Here is a 16604-nt window from a genome sequence, read left to right as displayed (position 1 = left end):
TGAAAGCTTCATAACAATGTCTTTGGCACCACAAATTTGACAACAAAAGGGGGCTATGAACTATAGCACTTACAGTAATCTCAAAAGATCCAATAAATCTTGGGGCAAGCTTGCTCTTCACACCAAAATGAACCACACCTTTCATAGGTGAGACCTTAAGATATACCATGTCCCCAACTGTAAACTCGAGGGGTCGACGTCGACAATAAGCAAAACTCTTCTGCCAGCTCTAAGCTATGTGCATCCTCTGCTTGATAATATCGATAGCCTTCGACATCTGCTGCACAAGCTCGGGACTTAAGAGATGACACTCTCCAACCTCGGTCCAACAGCTAGGAGGTTTGCACGGTCTACCATAAAGTGACTCAAAAGGAGCCATGCCGATAGTCACTTGATAACTATTATTGTACGTGAACTCAGCGAGGCGCAAATGCTCATCCTAACTACTCACAAAGTCAATCACATAAGCTTTGAGCATGTCCTCAAGGATCTAGTTGACCCTTTTAGTCTATCCATCCGTCTGCAGATGATAAGCGGTACTGAGATGCAAAGTGGTCCCCATCGCCTGCTGGAAACTCCTCCAAAATTGAGACGTAAATCTGGAGTCTCGATCTAAAACGATCGAAACTGAAATGTCGTGTAGTCTCACTATCTCCTCAATGAACACTTTTGCAAGCCAGTCCATAAACCAGAAAGCATGCACAGGAATGAAATGAACCGACTTCGTCAGATGATCGACGATAACTTAGATGGTATCGTGATTGCTCTGAGTCCTTGGCAAACCAATGATGAAATCTATCGATACAAGCTCCCACTTCCACACTGGAACGCTCAACGGCTGTAAGGGACCAGTGGGTCTCTGGTGGTCGACCTTGACACACTGGTATGTGTCATACTCAGCTACAAAACTAGCAATCTGGTGCTTCATCCCCTGCCAAAAATATTACCTTGACAACAAAACAAGCCAACAAGCTCAACATTGGCAATACAAATAAATCAGCGGGCAGAAACATCTCACCAACCAAGACGGAACACGATATACAACATTGTTCTAACACAACAATCTTCCCAAAAAGTGTCGATATCAACAATCCCTTACGGCAAACTCTTATAGCAGTCTGATCGAACAAAAGCCCTTGGATATAAAAAGGTGCAATGCACCAAAACACAAGACTTATACACGGAGATAGGAATAACACCCTCAACGATAACTAAGGGTTCTGCTGAGTTGCCCAAAATCAAGCCTAAGGTGGCTGGGGAGATTTCTATCCCCTCTGCATCTGCAGTCTTTGCTACTGCTGCGGTCATTGCGGGGGTCTATCCTGCTGTCTCAGCTGCTGTCGGGGTATCGGTGGCAGGAGCCACTGTCGCTACTGCAAAGGAAGAGGGCACTCGCGTCTCCGATGCCTTATCTGTCCACATCCATAACAAACACCAGTAAACGGTCTAGAAGGTGATGCTGGACATGCTGCCGATGCCTTGGCGGCTTGATAGGCTACGCACCTCTGCCGCTGTCGACGATGCTGGGAGCTACCAGATGGGGCCTACCTCTTCTAGCCTCTTCTCTGATCATGATCCCTCTGCAAACCAGTCCACTCAACCTCGCCCTTAAGTAGAAATAGTGCCAATGGAGCTCGTCGCAGAGTCGAATCTCATAAAAGGGGGCTCGTTCACTCTTGTTCCGCCTGTCCAGGCATCTCAAGAACGGGCTGACGGGTATGAAGAACATCATTGATAATCCGTATCAACTGCTGGAGATGCTTAGCTCCTAAAGGAATCGTTAGATAAGCGGGGGTAGCACTATCCTCTGACAGAGGCACATGTAAGGCGGGAGCCTCAGGAATAGGTACAGCAGGCTCAAGAGGGGGAACATGAATCTTAGAGGGTGGAGTAAAAGTCACTCGGATTGCTGGAGTAGAATGAGAATCACGTCCACGGGCACCATGGCCATAGTCGTCACAATCATGGGAACCTCAACTAGACAGCATGGTCTATAGAAGGAACAAAGGTGATGGACACCTAGGGATTAGAATCCTTGAAGGCTCAAACGAAATGAGGAAAACACACTTGGGACACTACTTGTCCTAAGCTTGTAGCAGATATGCAATGTTATCCCAAGTTATTCCAAAATTAATTGTTATGCTCTGATACCAACTCCTGTCACGCCCAAGACTTGGTAATCGGACTCGCAAGGAACCCAATAGCCGGTTCTAGCCACAACAGCCTCGTAGTACCCCATTCTCGGCTCCTAAGGCAGGTTCCAATCCTAGGATCCCACAAGGAGGATTTTCATAACTATATAACCATTTTCAATATGAGCATACCCAAGATCACAACAAGTAAATTTTAGAAATAACAAAAGAACACATTAAAAAATCTACTATAAATTTGAACTTTTACAAGTACATAGCTGAAAAGAAATATATCTGATAACGAAGTAGGAAGAAGAGCTGCAACACTGGGGTCCTCGGCGCAACTCTAATCCAAGCTCAACTGCTATGACGCTGACCTAGGATCCCTTGCACGCATCAATCGTGTATAAGCTTATAGAAGCTTAGAGGGTGGTGGAAGTGTATGACAATGGTGCTTAAAAGAAGATGGAGAATGCAGGACGGAGTCATAATCAATACTAATACCACTAGCCTTACCAAGGCAGTCATGAGTGCAAGGAGCTATACCAAGGCAGTACAATCATGCAGGAAGTCATACCAAGGCTATATAACACAATGAGTACCTTAATGCAATGAGTACTAGGCACTATGTCAAGGCGATGCAATATAAGGCATATATAGTCGATGCAAATGCAATGCGAAGTAATGCCAGTGCTCATATCCAACCCACATATCAAGTACATTTTCATTATAAGGAAATCACCGGGGTCAAGTGCACTACAGAATGACTACCACTCTGCAGACCTGCACAGTCAAACGAGCGTAGGAGACCTCACTACCCTCCTGTGGATAGCCAATCACTAGTAAGGTCTGATGGTAGAAGACCCATTCACGAGCTGGTCAGACTCAACCTAGCTATTGCCTTCTTTCCCTCACACAGGTAAGGCCACACCTCAATCCAACCGACTACATGATAGTGGGAGTTACGGCTTGAAGGTATAAGGCCCTCGTGCGCTCATGTTTCCACCCAGTCATGGGGCTGGAGCAGATCCTTGGTACCATAGAAGTTTTAAGAATTTCACCCATTGGCATTCTATGCACCCAATATGCTCAAGTAACATTTTTAGTGTCTAAACATGGCCATCCATGATGTATCTGTGGAGGCTACAACCCTGATGAAGCGAGGGCGATAATGTTCATATGCTATGCAATGTCAGATGCATGAATCATACAATCAACCATGCATTAACTCCAAGCATCCAACATGCTCAAGAGGGGATACTACATCCCTCGGGGAAGGTATCATGCAATGCCCATTGACACAATCATAACCACACACACAGTGTCATTCAAGCATATAATGATGCACATGGGCCATGATGATGAATCTGTGTTATGCGGCGATATATAATGCGGTACATTCCTCTTATCCAAGAAGGGACCAAAACTAAGTATTTAAACAATATCCATAAGGAACCAACCTACAGTGGAGGCCCATTTACCAGGGGTAGTCCACGAGATAAAGCATATAAGCTACAGGACTAAATAATGTAGAAATGGCCTTAATAAGAGTCTAAGATGTGCATTCAACACTACAGAAAAAAGGGGCAAAGGATACAGACCACATTAGTTTTTTGCTACAGATATAAACCTTAACTATAGTTACTACAAATTTAATCTGTAACTACAACCTAATTTATCTATAGCTAAAACCTACCTTCTAACCATAACCTTAGTAGATATTGATGGTGCTTAAGGGGCTCCATGGACCCCATTGGAATATATTTGTTTGATCTAAGTCGTCCATCAATTTTGATATAAATTTCAGTGGATGGGCCCAAAAATTATGTTGATTAAAGATCTAACTGGACCACACCATAAGAAACAATATAAATTAAATTTCTATTGTTAATATGTTGTGTGGTCTTCTTACAGCTTGGATATGACTCTTTTTTTGCATCAACACTTAAAATAATAATTTAAAATTAATGGACGGAGTGGATAAAGAAAATACATCACGGTGGGCCCCACGGTCCAAAAACCCATCAGATAAAGGGCCGTCCGTCACGCCCCTCCCAAATGAAATGCGGAATCTGTCCACCATTTTTTCCCACGCGCAGCAGACCTCCCAAAACCCTTCTCCCTATCTCTCTCTTTCCATCTCTCTCTCGCACTCAGCCTTTCTCTTTCCCTCGCCCTCTCTCGATCTCCCGCTCTCCCTCACCCTCTCCCTGTCTGTTGGCCGCATTCCCCTCTCTGTTTCCCAACCCCTCTCTCTCTCTCTTGCTAGGGTTTTCAAAATCCCCTTTCGCAGCAAGAAGGAGAAGGAGAAGGAGAAGGAGGAGGAGAAGATGAAGAACGGTTACTCTCTCTCTCTCTCTGTTTTTGAAATTTGTTACGAAACCCATGTTTTGTTTTTGTAGATTATTCATGTTCTCTGATGTTCTTTAAAGATTAAATATAGGTGTATGTTGGTAGAATGCGGTGGGTTTTTTTTTTATTTTTATTTTTTAATGTTGTAAATGCCTTCCAAAAAAATAATTTTACTTGGTTTTTTTTTTTTCGTGGTTAGATTGATAGAATTTGAATATCTCACCAAAAAACGAAAAAAGAAAGAAAGATTGGTATAGATTGGAGGGGTTTAGGTAATGAAAACATCTTGAAAGAAAAAGAAAAAAATAAAAAAGATTGGTATAGATATGTGATGGTTGTAGAAAGTGGGTTCTTGTTTTATTTATTTATTTAAATTTCTATGTAGTGAATGCCTTTTAAAAAAAAATTATTTATTTTTGGTGGTTAGATTGATAAAAAAGATTGGTATTTCTTTCCATTGTGTGGTAATTTTGATCCTTTGCTTGTTTTTGGATTTTTCTTTCTAGGTGGTCGCCGATCTGTCAATTGATGCTGCATAGTTACTGATGACCAGCATTGCAGTTCCGTTGCAGGAGATTGGGTACTCAATTCAGGTACTTGTGACATGGCATTCGATTGACACACGCATGCACGTGTATTTGTTTAGGAACATTACTTGCTGAACTTGGGAATGTTCTGTAGAATTGATATCAGAACTTCAGAGCCTTTGTAAGACATTGCTTGTTCTAGGAATTTTAGCAATGCCTGTTTGAATGATTGTGGAACTTAACCATTGCCAAAGTTTTGGATATCATGTATTTCCTAACCTGTCATGGGTCATGAAAGAAAGAGCGAGAGAACTACTAGGATGTTTGTGCAGGATTCTGTCAACCCTCTGAAAGAATTAGTTATAGAACACCTGATGTGAGGCTAATCTGATGATGTAATAACATAAACATATAAAATAATACAAGGCTAGCGTCGTGTCATTCATCTTCAAAGGCATACATTGGTCAATCTGATCAGATTCTAACTTGGAAGGTGTCTTTTCTTTATCATCATGTGGGTTTTGGTTCCTATGTTGTGCAGGTTTATTCACTCAAAGATGGTCCAGCTCATGCTGTTTGGAGAAACATAGGATTGTTTGCCACTATTCTAGCAATCAGTAATAAATCAGAGATCGCTATAGATTGGTTAAAGTAAGCCAGTTATACTCTTTTAGTATATCTTGTACTACTAGACATTAATTTTTGGGGAATTTTTTAGAAGAAGCAAGAATAGCTAAGAGCCTTCTCTTTTGGCTAAGGCAGGTTGTGCATTTCTAGTTTGAATGGTTTTTGAATATCTGCTCATCTCGACTTGGAAAAAAATCTATGAGAAACATTTGGTTACCAAAATCAATAATTTTGTTTCAAATATATAACTTACTTTATGTGCGTTTTGCAGCTATGATGGTGTCCTTGTGAATTCTCTCAAGGCTAGGGATGTCATGTTGTGGTAAATATATATTTTCACTGCCACTTTACTTATTTGAGAATGCTTTTCTTCTCTGCAAATTATTTGAAGCATGTATTGTGTGGTAAAGTTTTTTAAGAAAACTTGTCTCATATTAATTGCATTTTTTTTTTTGGAAAGTAGGTTTCGTAGTGACATGGATGTACTAAATTGTAGTTTTCACCATTTTTAATTGTCTTTATGTCTAGTCATTTTATTGTTCTTTATAACTATACTTTGTTAAATTTGCAGTCCCTGCTGTAATCTACTTAATCATGCATAAAATTAGGATTCGAAACTAGTAAGTTTGCATTGCAATTGTCTGCATTGTATATGTCTGCATTGCATATATGCCCTTCTTTATTTGTCTGCATTGCATTCAATTCTCCTCTAATCTGTTAAAAACAATATTTTAGAACGGGATTGATGATATAGAAATGTGGCTTGTGGAAGCCAAGGGACTGTTTGGCTTGACTTGTGTTTATGGTGCAAGTTCAAGCATATATTCACCTTAACTGCAGCAGGTGCAACCCCAGAACTGCAACAGGTGCAGCTTAACTGCAGTTTAAGCATATATTCAGCTTTCAACCATGTAAAGGTTCTGAAATGTATGGGTTGCTTTGTGTAGGTTGTATTGACATCTGCAACTCTGCCTCATGAAATTTTAGAGATAATAAACAAGTTTATGACAGATCCTGTTAGAATACTTGTGAAGCATGATGAGTTGACCTTGGAGGTAAAATAATTTATTTCCTTTCTCCTTTTTCTTTTCTTTTTCTTTTTCTTTCTTTTCTTTCTTTTCTTTTTGGTTAAAAATGCTTGCTGAAATGTGTCTTTGGTGCTCTTGGTTATGACTCGACAAGTGTGATCATATGCGCAATCGGATCGCGCTACAATAGCTATTGCTCAAACATTGCCAGAACATTTCTCATTGATGCAAATGCAATGCAGAGTAAGGCTTATGCGGTTCTCCTCAAGGCCCATGAGGCAGCGATAGGTGCATTGAAGGCTGGGAATAAGGTCAGTGTTGTTTACCAAGCAGCAGTCTCGGTGGTAGAGAGGGATGCTCCTGAATTTGCCTCTCATCTTACAAAGTCAGCAGGAACGGGAATTGGTCTCGAGTTCTGTGAGTCGGGATTGAGTTTAAATGCCAAGAACGATCGGGTGTTGAAGCCTGGAATGGTTTTTAATGTATCTCTTGGGTTCCAGAACTTGCAATCAGAAACCAACAATCCAAAGACTATGATGTTCTCGCTGTTGCTTGCAGACACCATTATTTTCAATGAAAAAGCTGCAGAAGTTGTGACTTCAATCAGCTCCAAGTTAGTTAAGGATGTTGCATACTCATTTAATGAGGAAGAGGAGGAAGAAGAGCGTCCAAAGGTCAAAGCTGAATCCAATGGAGCTGAGGCATTCTTGTCGAAAGTGACTCATACATTTAGGTTTCTGTGGCTTCTCATACATTTAGCTTTCTGTGGCTTGAAAATTTTATACTTAAGGTGCCTTATCGGTTATCAGCTTAGTGCTACTGCTGTTGAGACTAAGTTTTTGTTTGTAGGGAGTTCACAAATCCATCGTTGCCATCTGATCAGACAAGCAGATCCTCTCTGGTAAGAGCCTACCCTTAACGTCCAACTCCAACGTATCTGTTTAGTGACTCGTCTCTTCAGTGACTTAGTCTTTGGTTTTAGCATAATAGATTTGTAGTTTTACACATCCAAGGCTAGCTTACCCTTGATAAATATATATATATATATAATAAAAAAATTGTTATTTGAGTCAATGCTTACCCTTGATAACAATGAAGTGGGGATTTTCTTTCTTTCTTTTTCTTTTCTTTTTTCTTTTTCCACCATTTAGGTATTTAACTGGGAATATGCTGACTGGGCCTATACCTGGATGGATCATAAAGAAATAATAATCTTACTCATCAGACTGATTTCCTTAAATGCAGGTATTTTTGCACTGAAGAAGCAAATGCTGGATGAAAGAAGATTCTCCAAAATGCATTTGAATTTGCAACACCTCCTGCAGGTATTTTCTCAATGTCTATACACATTGCCTTAGAGAAAAATACGTACAAAAGGTGCTTACCCAATCACAAGGGAAGCACACTAAATAGGAAAACTCCACAAACATCACTACTTGTGGCTGCATCTAGCACATGTGGGACATCTAAGCTAACTGTAAGGTGTGACTGACTATGTAGATGACCTGGTCTAGAAATCAGGTGGATCACTCATCAGGGAGCCACTTGTGTGTGTGAACGTGGACCATTGGGAAATTGTTTATGAATGTGAAAACCAAAGTAGCCCCTGTATTGTGAATGTTATCCATCCAAGTGGGGCCCAAGAGAGCAATGATCCCAGATTTACAAAAAAAAAAAAAAAAACCAAGCCTATGTACAGGCTTATATATTATATTGATGAAGTAGATCCGGATGTGCGTAGGAGCTATCCGGATGTTGAGCCGGGGCCCCTGGAAGGTGGGAACCGCTGTTATGACCATGATGAAGCTGTCCATTTTCTATGGACAGCAATATGGGTCGCCCGGCCATTTAGACAACCCCATGTTTATATATTATCTCGAAATTGATGAAGTAGATCCAGATGTGCATCGAAACTATCTGGATGTTGAGCGGGGGTCCCTAAAAGGTGGGAACCGCTGTTATGACCATGATGAAGCTGTCCATTTCCCTGGCCATTTGGATAGGCCCGTGTTTATGTATTATCTCGAAATTGATGAAGCAGATCCGGATATGCGTCGGAGCTATCCGGATGTTGAGAGGGGGTCCCTAGAAGGTGGGAATGCTGTTATGACCATGATGAAGCTGTCCATTTCCTATGGACAGCATTGGAGGGGCCTGATCATTTGGATAGGCCGTATTTATATCTGTATTTGCAGAGACCACACCCTTAACCTAAACCACACCTTAAACCTATAACCTAAACCTAAACCTTAGCCTATAACCTAAACTTTAACATATAACCTATAACCTATAACCTAAACCGAAACCTATAACCTATAACCTAAGATAAACCTAAACCTAAACCTAAACCTATAACCTAAACCCGATCATAAACCTGATCCCGAACCCAAACCCAATTTCCTAAACCTAAACCTTAACCTATTCTCAATTCCCTAACGCTATAACCTGTAACCTATAACTTATAACCTAAACCTAAACCTAAACCTAAGCTAAACCTATAACCTTAACCTAAACCTATAACCTAAACCAAAACCTATATCCTTAACCTATAACCTATAACTTAAAACCTAAACCTAAAAACTAAAACCTAAATGTATTCTCAAATCTTTAAACCTAAACCTACACCGAATCCTAATCTCAACTACTTAAACTAAACCTAAGCTTGAAAACCCAAACCTAAACCCAATCCCGAACCCGAACCCGATTTCCTAAACCTAAACCTTAACCTATTCTCAATTCCCTAAAGCGATAACCTAAACCTATAACCTAAACCTATAACCTTAACCTATAACCTTAACCTAAACTTAAAACCTAAACCCTAAACCTAAACCAAAACCTATAACCTTAACCTAAACCAAAACCTATAACCTAAACCTTAACCTATAACCAATAACCTATAACCTATAACCTAAACTTATAACTGATAACCTAACCTTAACCTAAACCTAAAACCTAAACCTATAACCTATAACCTAAACCAAAGCCTAAAACCTAAATGTATTCTCAAATCTCTAAACCTAAACCTACACCTAATCCTAATCTCAACTCCCTAACCTAAACCTAAACCTAAACTTGAAAACCCAAACCTAAACCCGATCTTGAACCCGAACCTGATTTCCTAAACCAAAACCTTAACCTATTCTCAATTCCCTAAACCTATAACCTATAACCTATCACCTATAACCTACACCTAAACCTAACGTAAACCTATAACGTTAACCTAAACTTAAAACCTAAACCTAAACCTAAAACCTAAATGTATTCTCAAATCCCTAAACCTAAACCTACACCTAATCCTAATCTCAACTACTTAATCCAAACCTAAACTTGAAAACCCAAACCAAAACCCGATCCCGAACCCGAACCCGATTTCCTAAACCTAAACCTTAACCTACTCTCAATTCCCTAAAGCTATAACCTATAACCTATAACTTATAACCTATAACCTAAACCTAACCTAAACTAAACCTATAACCTTAACCTAAACCTATAACCTAAAACCTAAACTTAAACCTAAAACCTAAATGTATTCTCAAATCCCTAAACCTATACCTACACCTAATCCTAATCTCAACTACTTAACCTAAACCTAAGCTTGAAAACCCAAACCTAAACCTAATCCCGAACCCGAACCCGATTTCCTAAACCTAAACCTTAACCTATTCTCAATTCCCTAAAGCTATAACCTATAACCTATAACTTATAACCTATAACCTAAACCTAACCTAAACTAAACCTATAACCTTAACCTAAACCTATAACCTAAAACATAAACCTAAACCTAAAACCTAAATGTATTCTCAAATCCCTAAACCTATACCTACACCTAATCCTAATCTCAACTACTTAACCTAAACCTAAGCTTGAAAACCCAAACCTAAACCTAATCCCGAACCCGAACCCGATTTCCTAAACCTAAACCTTAACCTATTCTCAATTCCCTAAAGCTATAACTTATAACCTAAAACCTAAACCTAAACCCAAACCTAAACCTATAACCTTAATCTAAACCTAAAACCTAAACCCTAAACCTAAACCAAAACCTATAAACTTAACCTAAATCAAAACCTATAACCTAAACCATAACCTATAACCTATAACCTAAACTTATAACCGCTAACCTAAACCTAAAATCTAAACCTAAACCTATAACCTAAACCTAAACCTAAATGTATTCTCAAATCCTTAAACCTAAACCTACACCTAATCCTAATCTCAACTACTTAACCTAAACCTAAACTTGAAAACCCAAACCTAAACCATCCCGAATCCGAACCCGATTTCTTAAACCTAAACCTTAACCTATTCTCAATTCCCAAAAGCTATAACCTATAACCTATAGCCTAAACCTAAACCTAACCTAAACCTATAACCTAAACCTAAACTTAAAACCTAAACCAAAACCTATAACCTTAACCTAAACCAAAACCTATAACTTAAACCTTAACCTATAACCTATAACCTAAACTTATAACCTATAACTTAACCTTAACCTAAACCTAAAACCTAAACCTAAACCTATAAACTAAAACCTAAACCTAAACCGAAAACCTAAATGTATTCTTAAATCCCTAAACCTAAACCTACACTTAATCCTAATCTCAACTCCTTAAACTAAACCTAAACCTAAACTTGAAAAACCAAACCTAAACCCGATCCTGAATCCGAACCTGATTTCCGAAACATGAACCTTAACCTATTCTCAATTCCCTAAAGATATAACCCATAACCTATAACCTATAACCTAAACCTAAACGTAACCTAAACCTATAACCCATAACCTATAACCTATAACCTATAACCTAAACCTAACCTAAACCTATAAACTAAACCTAACCTAAGCCTAAAACCTAAACCAAAACCAAAACCCATAACCTTAACCTAAACCAAAACCTATAACGTAAACCTTAACCTGTAACCTATAACCTATAACCTAAACTTATAACCTTAACTTAAACCTAAACGTATAACCTAAACCTATAAACTAAAACCTAAACCTAAACCTAAAACCTAAATGTATTCTCAAATCCCTAAACCTAAACCTACACCTAATCCTAATCTCAACTCCTTAACCTAAACCTAAACCTAAACTTGAAAACCCAAACCTAAACCTGATCCCAAACCCGAACCCGATTCCCTAAACCTAAACCTTAACCTATTCTCAATTCCTTAAAGCTATAACCTATAACCTATAACATATAACCTAAACCTAAACCTTAACCTAAACCTATAACCTAAACCTAAACCTTAACCTAAACCTAAACCTATAACCTTAACCTAAACCAAAACCTATAAACTAAACCTTAACCTATAACCTAAACTTGTAGCCGATAACTTAACCTTAACCTAAACCTAAACCTAAACCTATAACCTATAACCCAAACCTATACCTAAAACCTAAAGGTATTCTCAAATCCTTAAACCTAAACCTACACCTAATCCTAATCTTAACTCCCTAATCTAAACATAAACCTAAACTTGAAAACCCAAACCTAAACCTGATCCCGAACCCGAACCTGATTTCCTAAACCTAAACCTTAACGTGTTCTCAATTCCCTTTAGCTATAACCTATAACCTATAACCTTAACCTAAACCTAAAACCTAAATGTGTTCTCAAATCCTTAAACCTAAACCTACACCTAATCCTAATCTCAATTCCTTAACCTAAACCTAAACTTGAAAACCCAAACTAAACTCGATCTCAAACCCAAACCCGATTTCCTAAACCTAAACCTTAACCTATTCTCAATTCCCTAAAGCTTTAACTTATAACATATAACCTACACCTAAACCTATAACCTTAACCTAAACCTTAACTTAAACCTAAACCTATAACCTTAACCTAAATCAAAACGTATAACCTAAACCTTAACCTATAACTTATAACATATAACCTAAACTTATAATCTATAACCTAAACCTAAACCTAAAATCTAAATGTATTCTCAAATCCCTAAACCTAAACCTACACCTAATCCTAATCTCAACTCCCTAACCTAAACCTAAACCTAAACTTGAAAGCCTAAACCTAAACCCGAATCCGATTTCCTAAACCTAAACTTTAATTTATTCTCAATTCTCGAAAGCTATAACCTATAACCTATAACCTAAACCTAACCTAAACCTATAACCTTAACCTAAACTTAAAACCTAAACCTAAACATAAACCTAAACCTATAACCTTAACCTAAACCTAGGTTTTGAGTTTAAAAGTCCATCCTATGTTTGAACACATTACTCATGTCGGATTTTGCCATAGTTTAGAAAATTTGTAGGTACATTTTTTATTTCTTCATATATAAGTGTTTTTTTTTGTCTTTCTTCCTTTTAAGATATGTACGAAGGCATGCTTGTTTGATTGTATCTACAAATGTTGTTTTATACAGGCTAACAAGCTAAAGAAGTCAGTGGAGGATGAAATTCATTTTCTCAAGCGAAGGGTTTCAGAACTTGAAAGTGATCTTGTGTCGAAGTCCACAGAAGTTATATCTGCCGTTTCAAGGAAAGAAGAAGCTCTATCTTCTGTATTTGCTGAAATTGACCGTCTGAAGGAAGAAAATTCTGTAAAAACATGAGCATTATTAAATGCATATGGAGGGTGTTTACTGTGTTGGAGTATATTTGTCTCTTGCACATGAGGGCATGCCTTAGTTGTAATTCTTATGATAGGTTGAGCAAAGTGAAGTATTGTTTATTTAGAAATGTGAATGTAGGATGCATTGTATGATTTGATTGCTATTTGTAATAAATGCATCAAATTTTTTTTTCTGATTGCATTTTATGTACTATTTCTATCAGCATTAGGCTTAAATGAGTTATCAATCACAACAGGTTCTTGTAATGGAAACAGGTCGTATTATTACAATTTTTAAAAAAATAATTACAAATATAATCCGTAGCTATAGCCACGGCTTTTGTCCATAGCTATTGACATCTATTACTACGGATATTATTGGTGCTATTGGTATCTATTGCTATGGATAAAACCCTTTTGCTATGGATATGATCCGTAGCACGTCCGTCGCTATTGGTGGAGTAGCTAAAGGTATTGCTACGGATTATATTTGTACCTATTGGTATCTATTGCTACAGATTATATCCGCAGCTATTGGTATCTATTTCTACGGATATAATCTGTAGCTATACCTTTAGCTACCCCACCAATAGCGACGGACGTACTACGGATTATATCCGTAGTAAAAGGACTTTTGCTATGGTTTTTAGCCGTAGCCTTTGCCCGTTTTTCTTGTAGTGCAATCACACTTAGATACTACCAGGCCTAGGGGGTCCATAATGGAGACGTTTAACCACCATTCCCCAAAAGGCATATCCACCATGAACTATATGGATAGAAGGCGTAAGGCCCATAATTAAGATAAAAATAGGTGGCCACATACATATATCCCTCATAATGGGTCATAAGAAAAAAAGGGTATAATGCTACATTCAACAACATGGGCCCCAACAGGGGAATTATGGCCCAAGGTCCAATTCCCAATGGGCATAGAATTCCTTACATTAAGTTGGACTTAGTGGGCAGCCTGCGTACACAATGTATGGTTCAAAAATAAGTTTAAGTTTGGATGAAATTAGCCGCACTACATCAGCCCAATAATTAGCAATTTAAGCGAGCAACCAAGGGCCCAATACCATCCTTGTCTCAGCTCACAAGTCCATCAAAGTGGTGGAAGTTAGCCCAATGTATGGTTGGGCCAAGTTGGGACATCCCTGCCCATTTTGGGCCCACTAGATGTCCCAAAAACTAATATTAAGATGGGGTCCTCATTTGATTACTAAAGGTGACCCAAAAGAATGCACTAATTAAACCCAAGAATTATAAAATATAGGCATGCAACACGTACACAAGTTCTCAATATGGTGGGCTCCACATCTAATAAAGTTTCAGCCATAACAATGTACATTTAAGGCTCTTTGATAAACTTTTGGCTCACTCAACTTCCTGGACCTGCTAAAGCCCAGAAATTAGTCAACTATGTGGGAATGATCTCATGAAAGCCAATAATACTCACAGGGGGCCCCACTAGATTGAGGGCATATATACATCATGAAAAAGATCAAGTGGGCCTGCTACTGGACTATGAGTCTAGCAGCAACCCAAGGTAAAGAGTGCCTCGGGCGATCCAAGGCTTGGACGGCCTGGACTAAACATATGTTAAGGTAGGCTCCACATACATCTACATTGAGCCTCAAATAAATGACCTATGGTCTATGATGGGCCTTAAACTACCCATAGAGAAACCCATGGGCCTATCTTAGGATCACCCAAGAGGACATCCAACCTCAACTGGTTCCCAAGAGGTAGCCAGCTTCTAACCAAATACAGATCAAGGCCCAAGGCCTAAACCAATCATGGGCCTAGTGGGCAAACATACAAAGCCCAACTCATAAGCAATATGGTAGGCCCATAGGCAAGGTTTGGGCCAAACCATGAAGATCATAAACCCACATATTATGGTGGGCCTAATGGGCAGTCCATTATTCTAACATATAGGTAAACCTTATATTTAAAACAAGAAAGTTGGGCGTCACATCTCGGCCCAGGTATGGGTTTATTTTAATGGGAAAGCAAGGGCCCCACTACTTGAGTATTTTAGCCCATAAAACCCATCACAATAGTGTATTAAATATAGGCCCAAAGGTCAGGGGCCTATCAAGAAAGTTTCAAGTCAATTGGCCTAAGAAAACCCAACAAATAACTATGAAGACTAGTCTAATAAGATCCCAATTGGAATGGGCCTTAAATATGCACTAATTAAGCCCAAAATATAATTCAAAAATAAGGAAAGATATGTGTCATAATATCCCCAAATTTAGTGGACCATGCTGCCCCAAAACATTCATTTATGGGCAGCAATTTTGGGCCTATTGCTGTAATTCCAGCCCACCCACAATTTGGCATTGCTGAAAATTCATAAATTAATTAATCTATATGTTTATTTTAATTTTTGGTGACCTATAAATGTCACAGGGGGTTCACCAGATGAAGGGAGTATATTAAACACCAAAATCAGATGGGACATGCTGCTGGACTGGACATCTAACAGCAGCCCAATGGGTTGGGCATCCCATGGTGGGTAGTCCTATGGGCCTGGGTATTTGGCCTAAAAACTCATCCAATGGACCCTGATTGGATGCTACTGAAGGAGAGGATAATCAAGTCCCTTATGGACCCCATATAGATGAATGGTGGGATATAAAATACATTAAGGTGGACCCACAAAGTGGCCTGGACAGTCAGCCAAGGCTGGACGCCCCAGCCTGGGCGTCCCAGCCTGGTGGGCCACTCCAGGCCGTACCACGGATGGTACAGGGGCTCGACGGCTCTAAAAATTTTCATAGTAATACTTCCATGGGTGGGTCACATCTCCACAAAAAATTTCAATTTTTGGATTACTATAAATATTTTAATTAATTTAAACAAAACTGTCTATCCAGAAAATCTGTCTGACCTGGATGTCCCAATGTGGTGGGCCGGTCCAGCCCTTGCCACGGTGTGTACAGGGGTCCGTTGGCCCCAAAACGTGGTTGGTGGGTCCTAACATGGGTGCACCACACCTCCACAAAATTTTGTGACTTTTAGAGATTCAAAATTACAATCTATCCAGAAATTCTGCTGAGTGCAGAATTATAGATAGACCATGATTGAGCACCCAATGGGGTGGGCCCTGGATGTCCAAAAATTTGGAAAAAATAAATTTAAACCTTTTATAATATATTTAGTATAAGGTGGGATCCACCAAAGTGGCCCAACTGATCAGAAACTATTTTATAATTTTATATTTCCAAATTGGAAGCTTGCTGGAATTACAACAGAAAATTCAGCAAGTACCCATATTGGCCCACCCTTTTGGGGACCCAAATAAGTTCAATTAGGGCTAGAATTTGGCATGCTTATAGGTGGGATAACCATATTTAA

The 16604-nt window shown here is 39.0% G+C and overlaps 1 protein-coding gene across 1 annotated transcript; it reads left to right on the top strand.

Moving 5' to 3' along the window:
- Window positions 1-5029: 5029 nt before the first annotated feature.
- On the top strand, window positions 5030-13433 carry LOC131245397 (FACT complex subunit SPT16-like). The gene is made up of 7 exons (XM_058244848.1): window positions 5030-5077; window positions 5490-5662; window positions 5910-5960; window positions 6821-7083; window positions 7225-7399; window positions 7516-7567; window positions 13054-13433. Exons 1-7 carry the CDS (start codon window positions 5030-5032, stop codon window positions 13240-13242), a joined length of 951 nt encoding a protein of 316 aa, XP_058100831.1. The 3' UTR covers window positions 13243-13433.
- The last annotated feature ends 3171 nt before the right edge of the window (window positions 13434-16604 follow it).

Source organism: Magnolia sinica, chromosome 1 (assembly GCF_029962835.1).
Source record: "Magnolia sinica isolate HGM2019 chromosome 1, MsV1, whole genome shotgun sequence".
NCBI lineage: Eukaryota > Viridiplantae > Streptophyta > Magnoliopsida > Magnoliales > Magnoliaceae > Magnolia > Magnolia sinica.
This window is presented reverse-complemented; position numbering and strand designations above follow the sequence as displayed.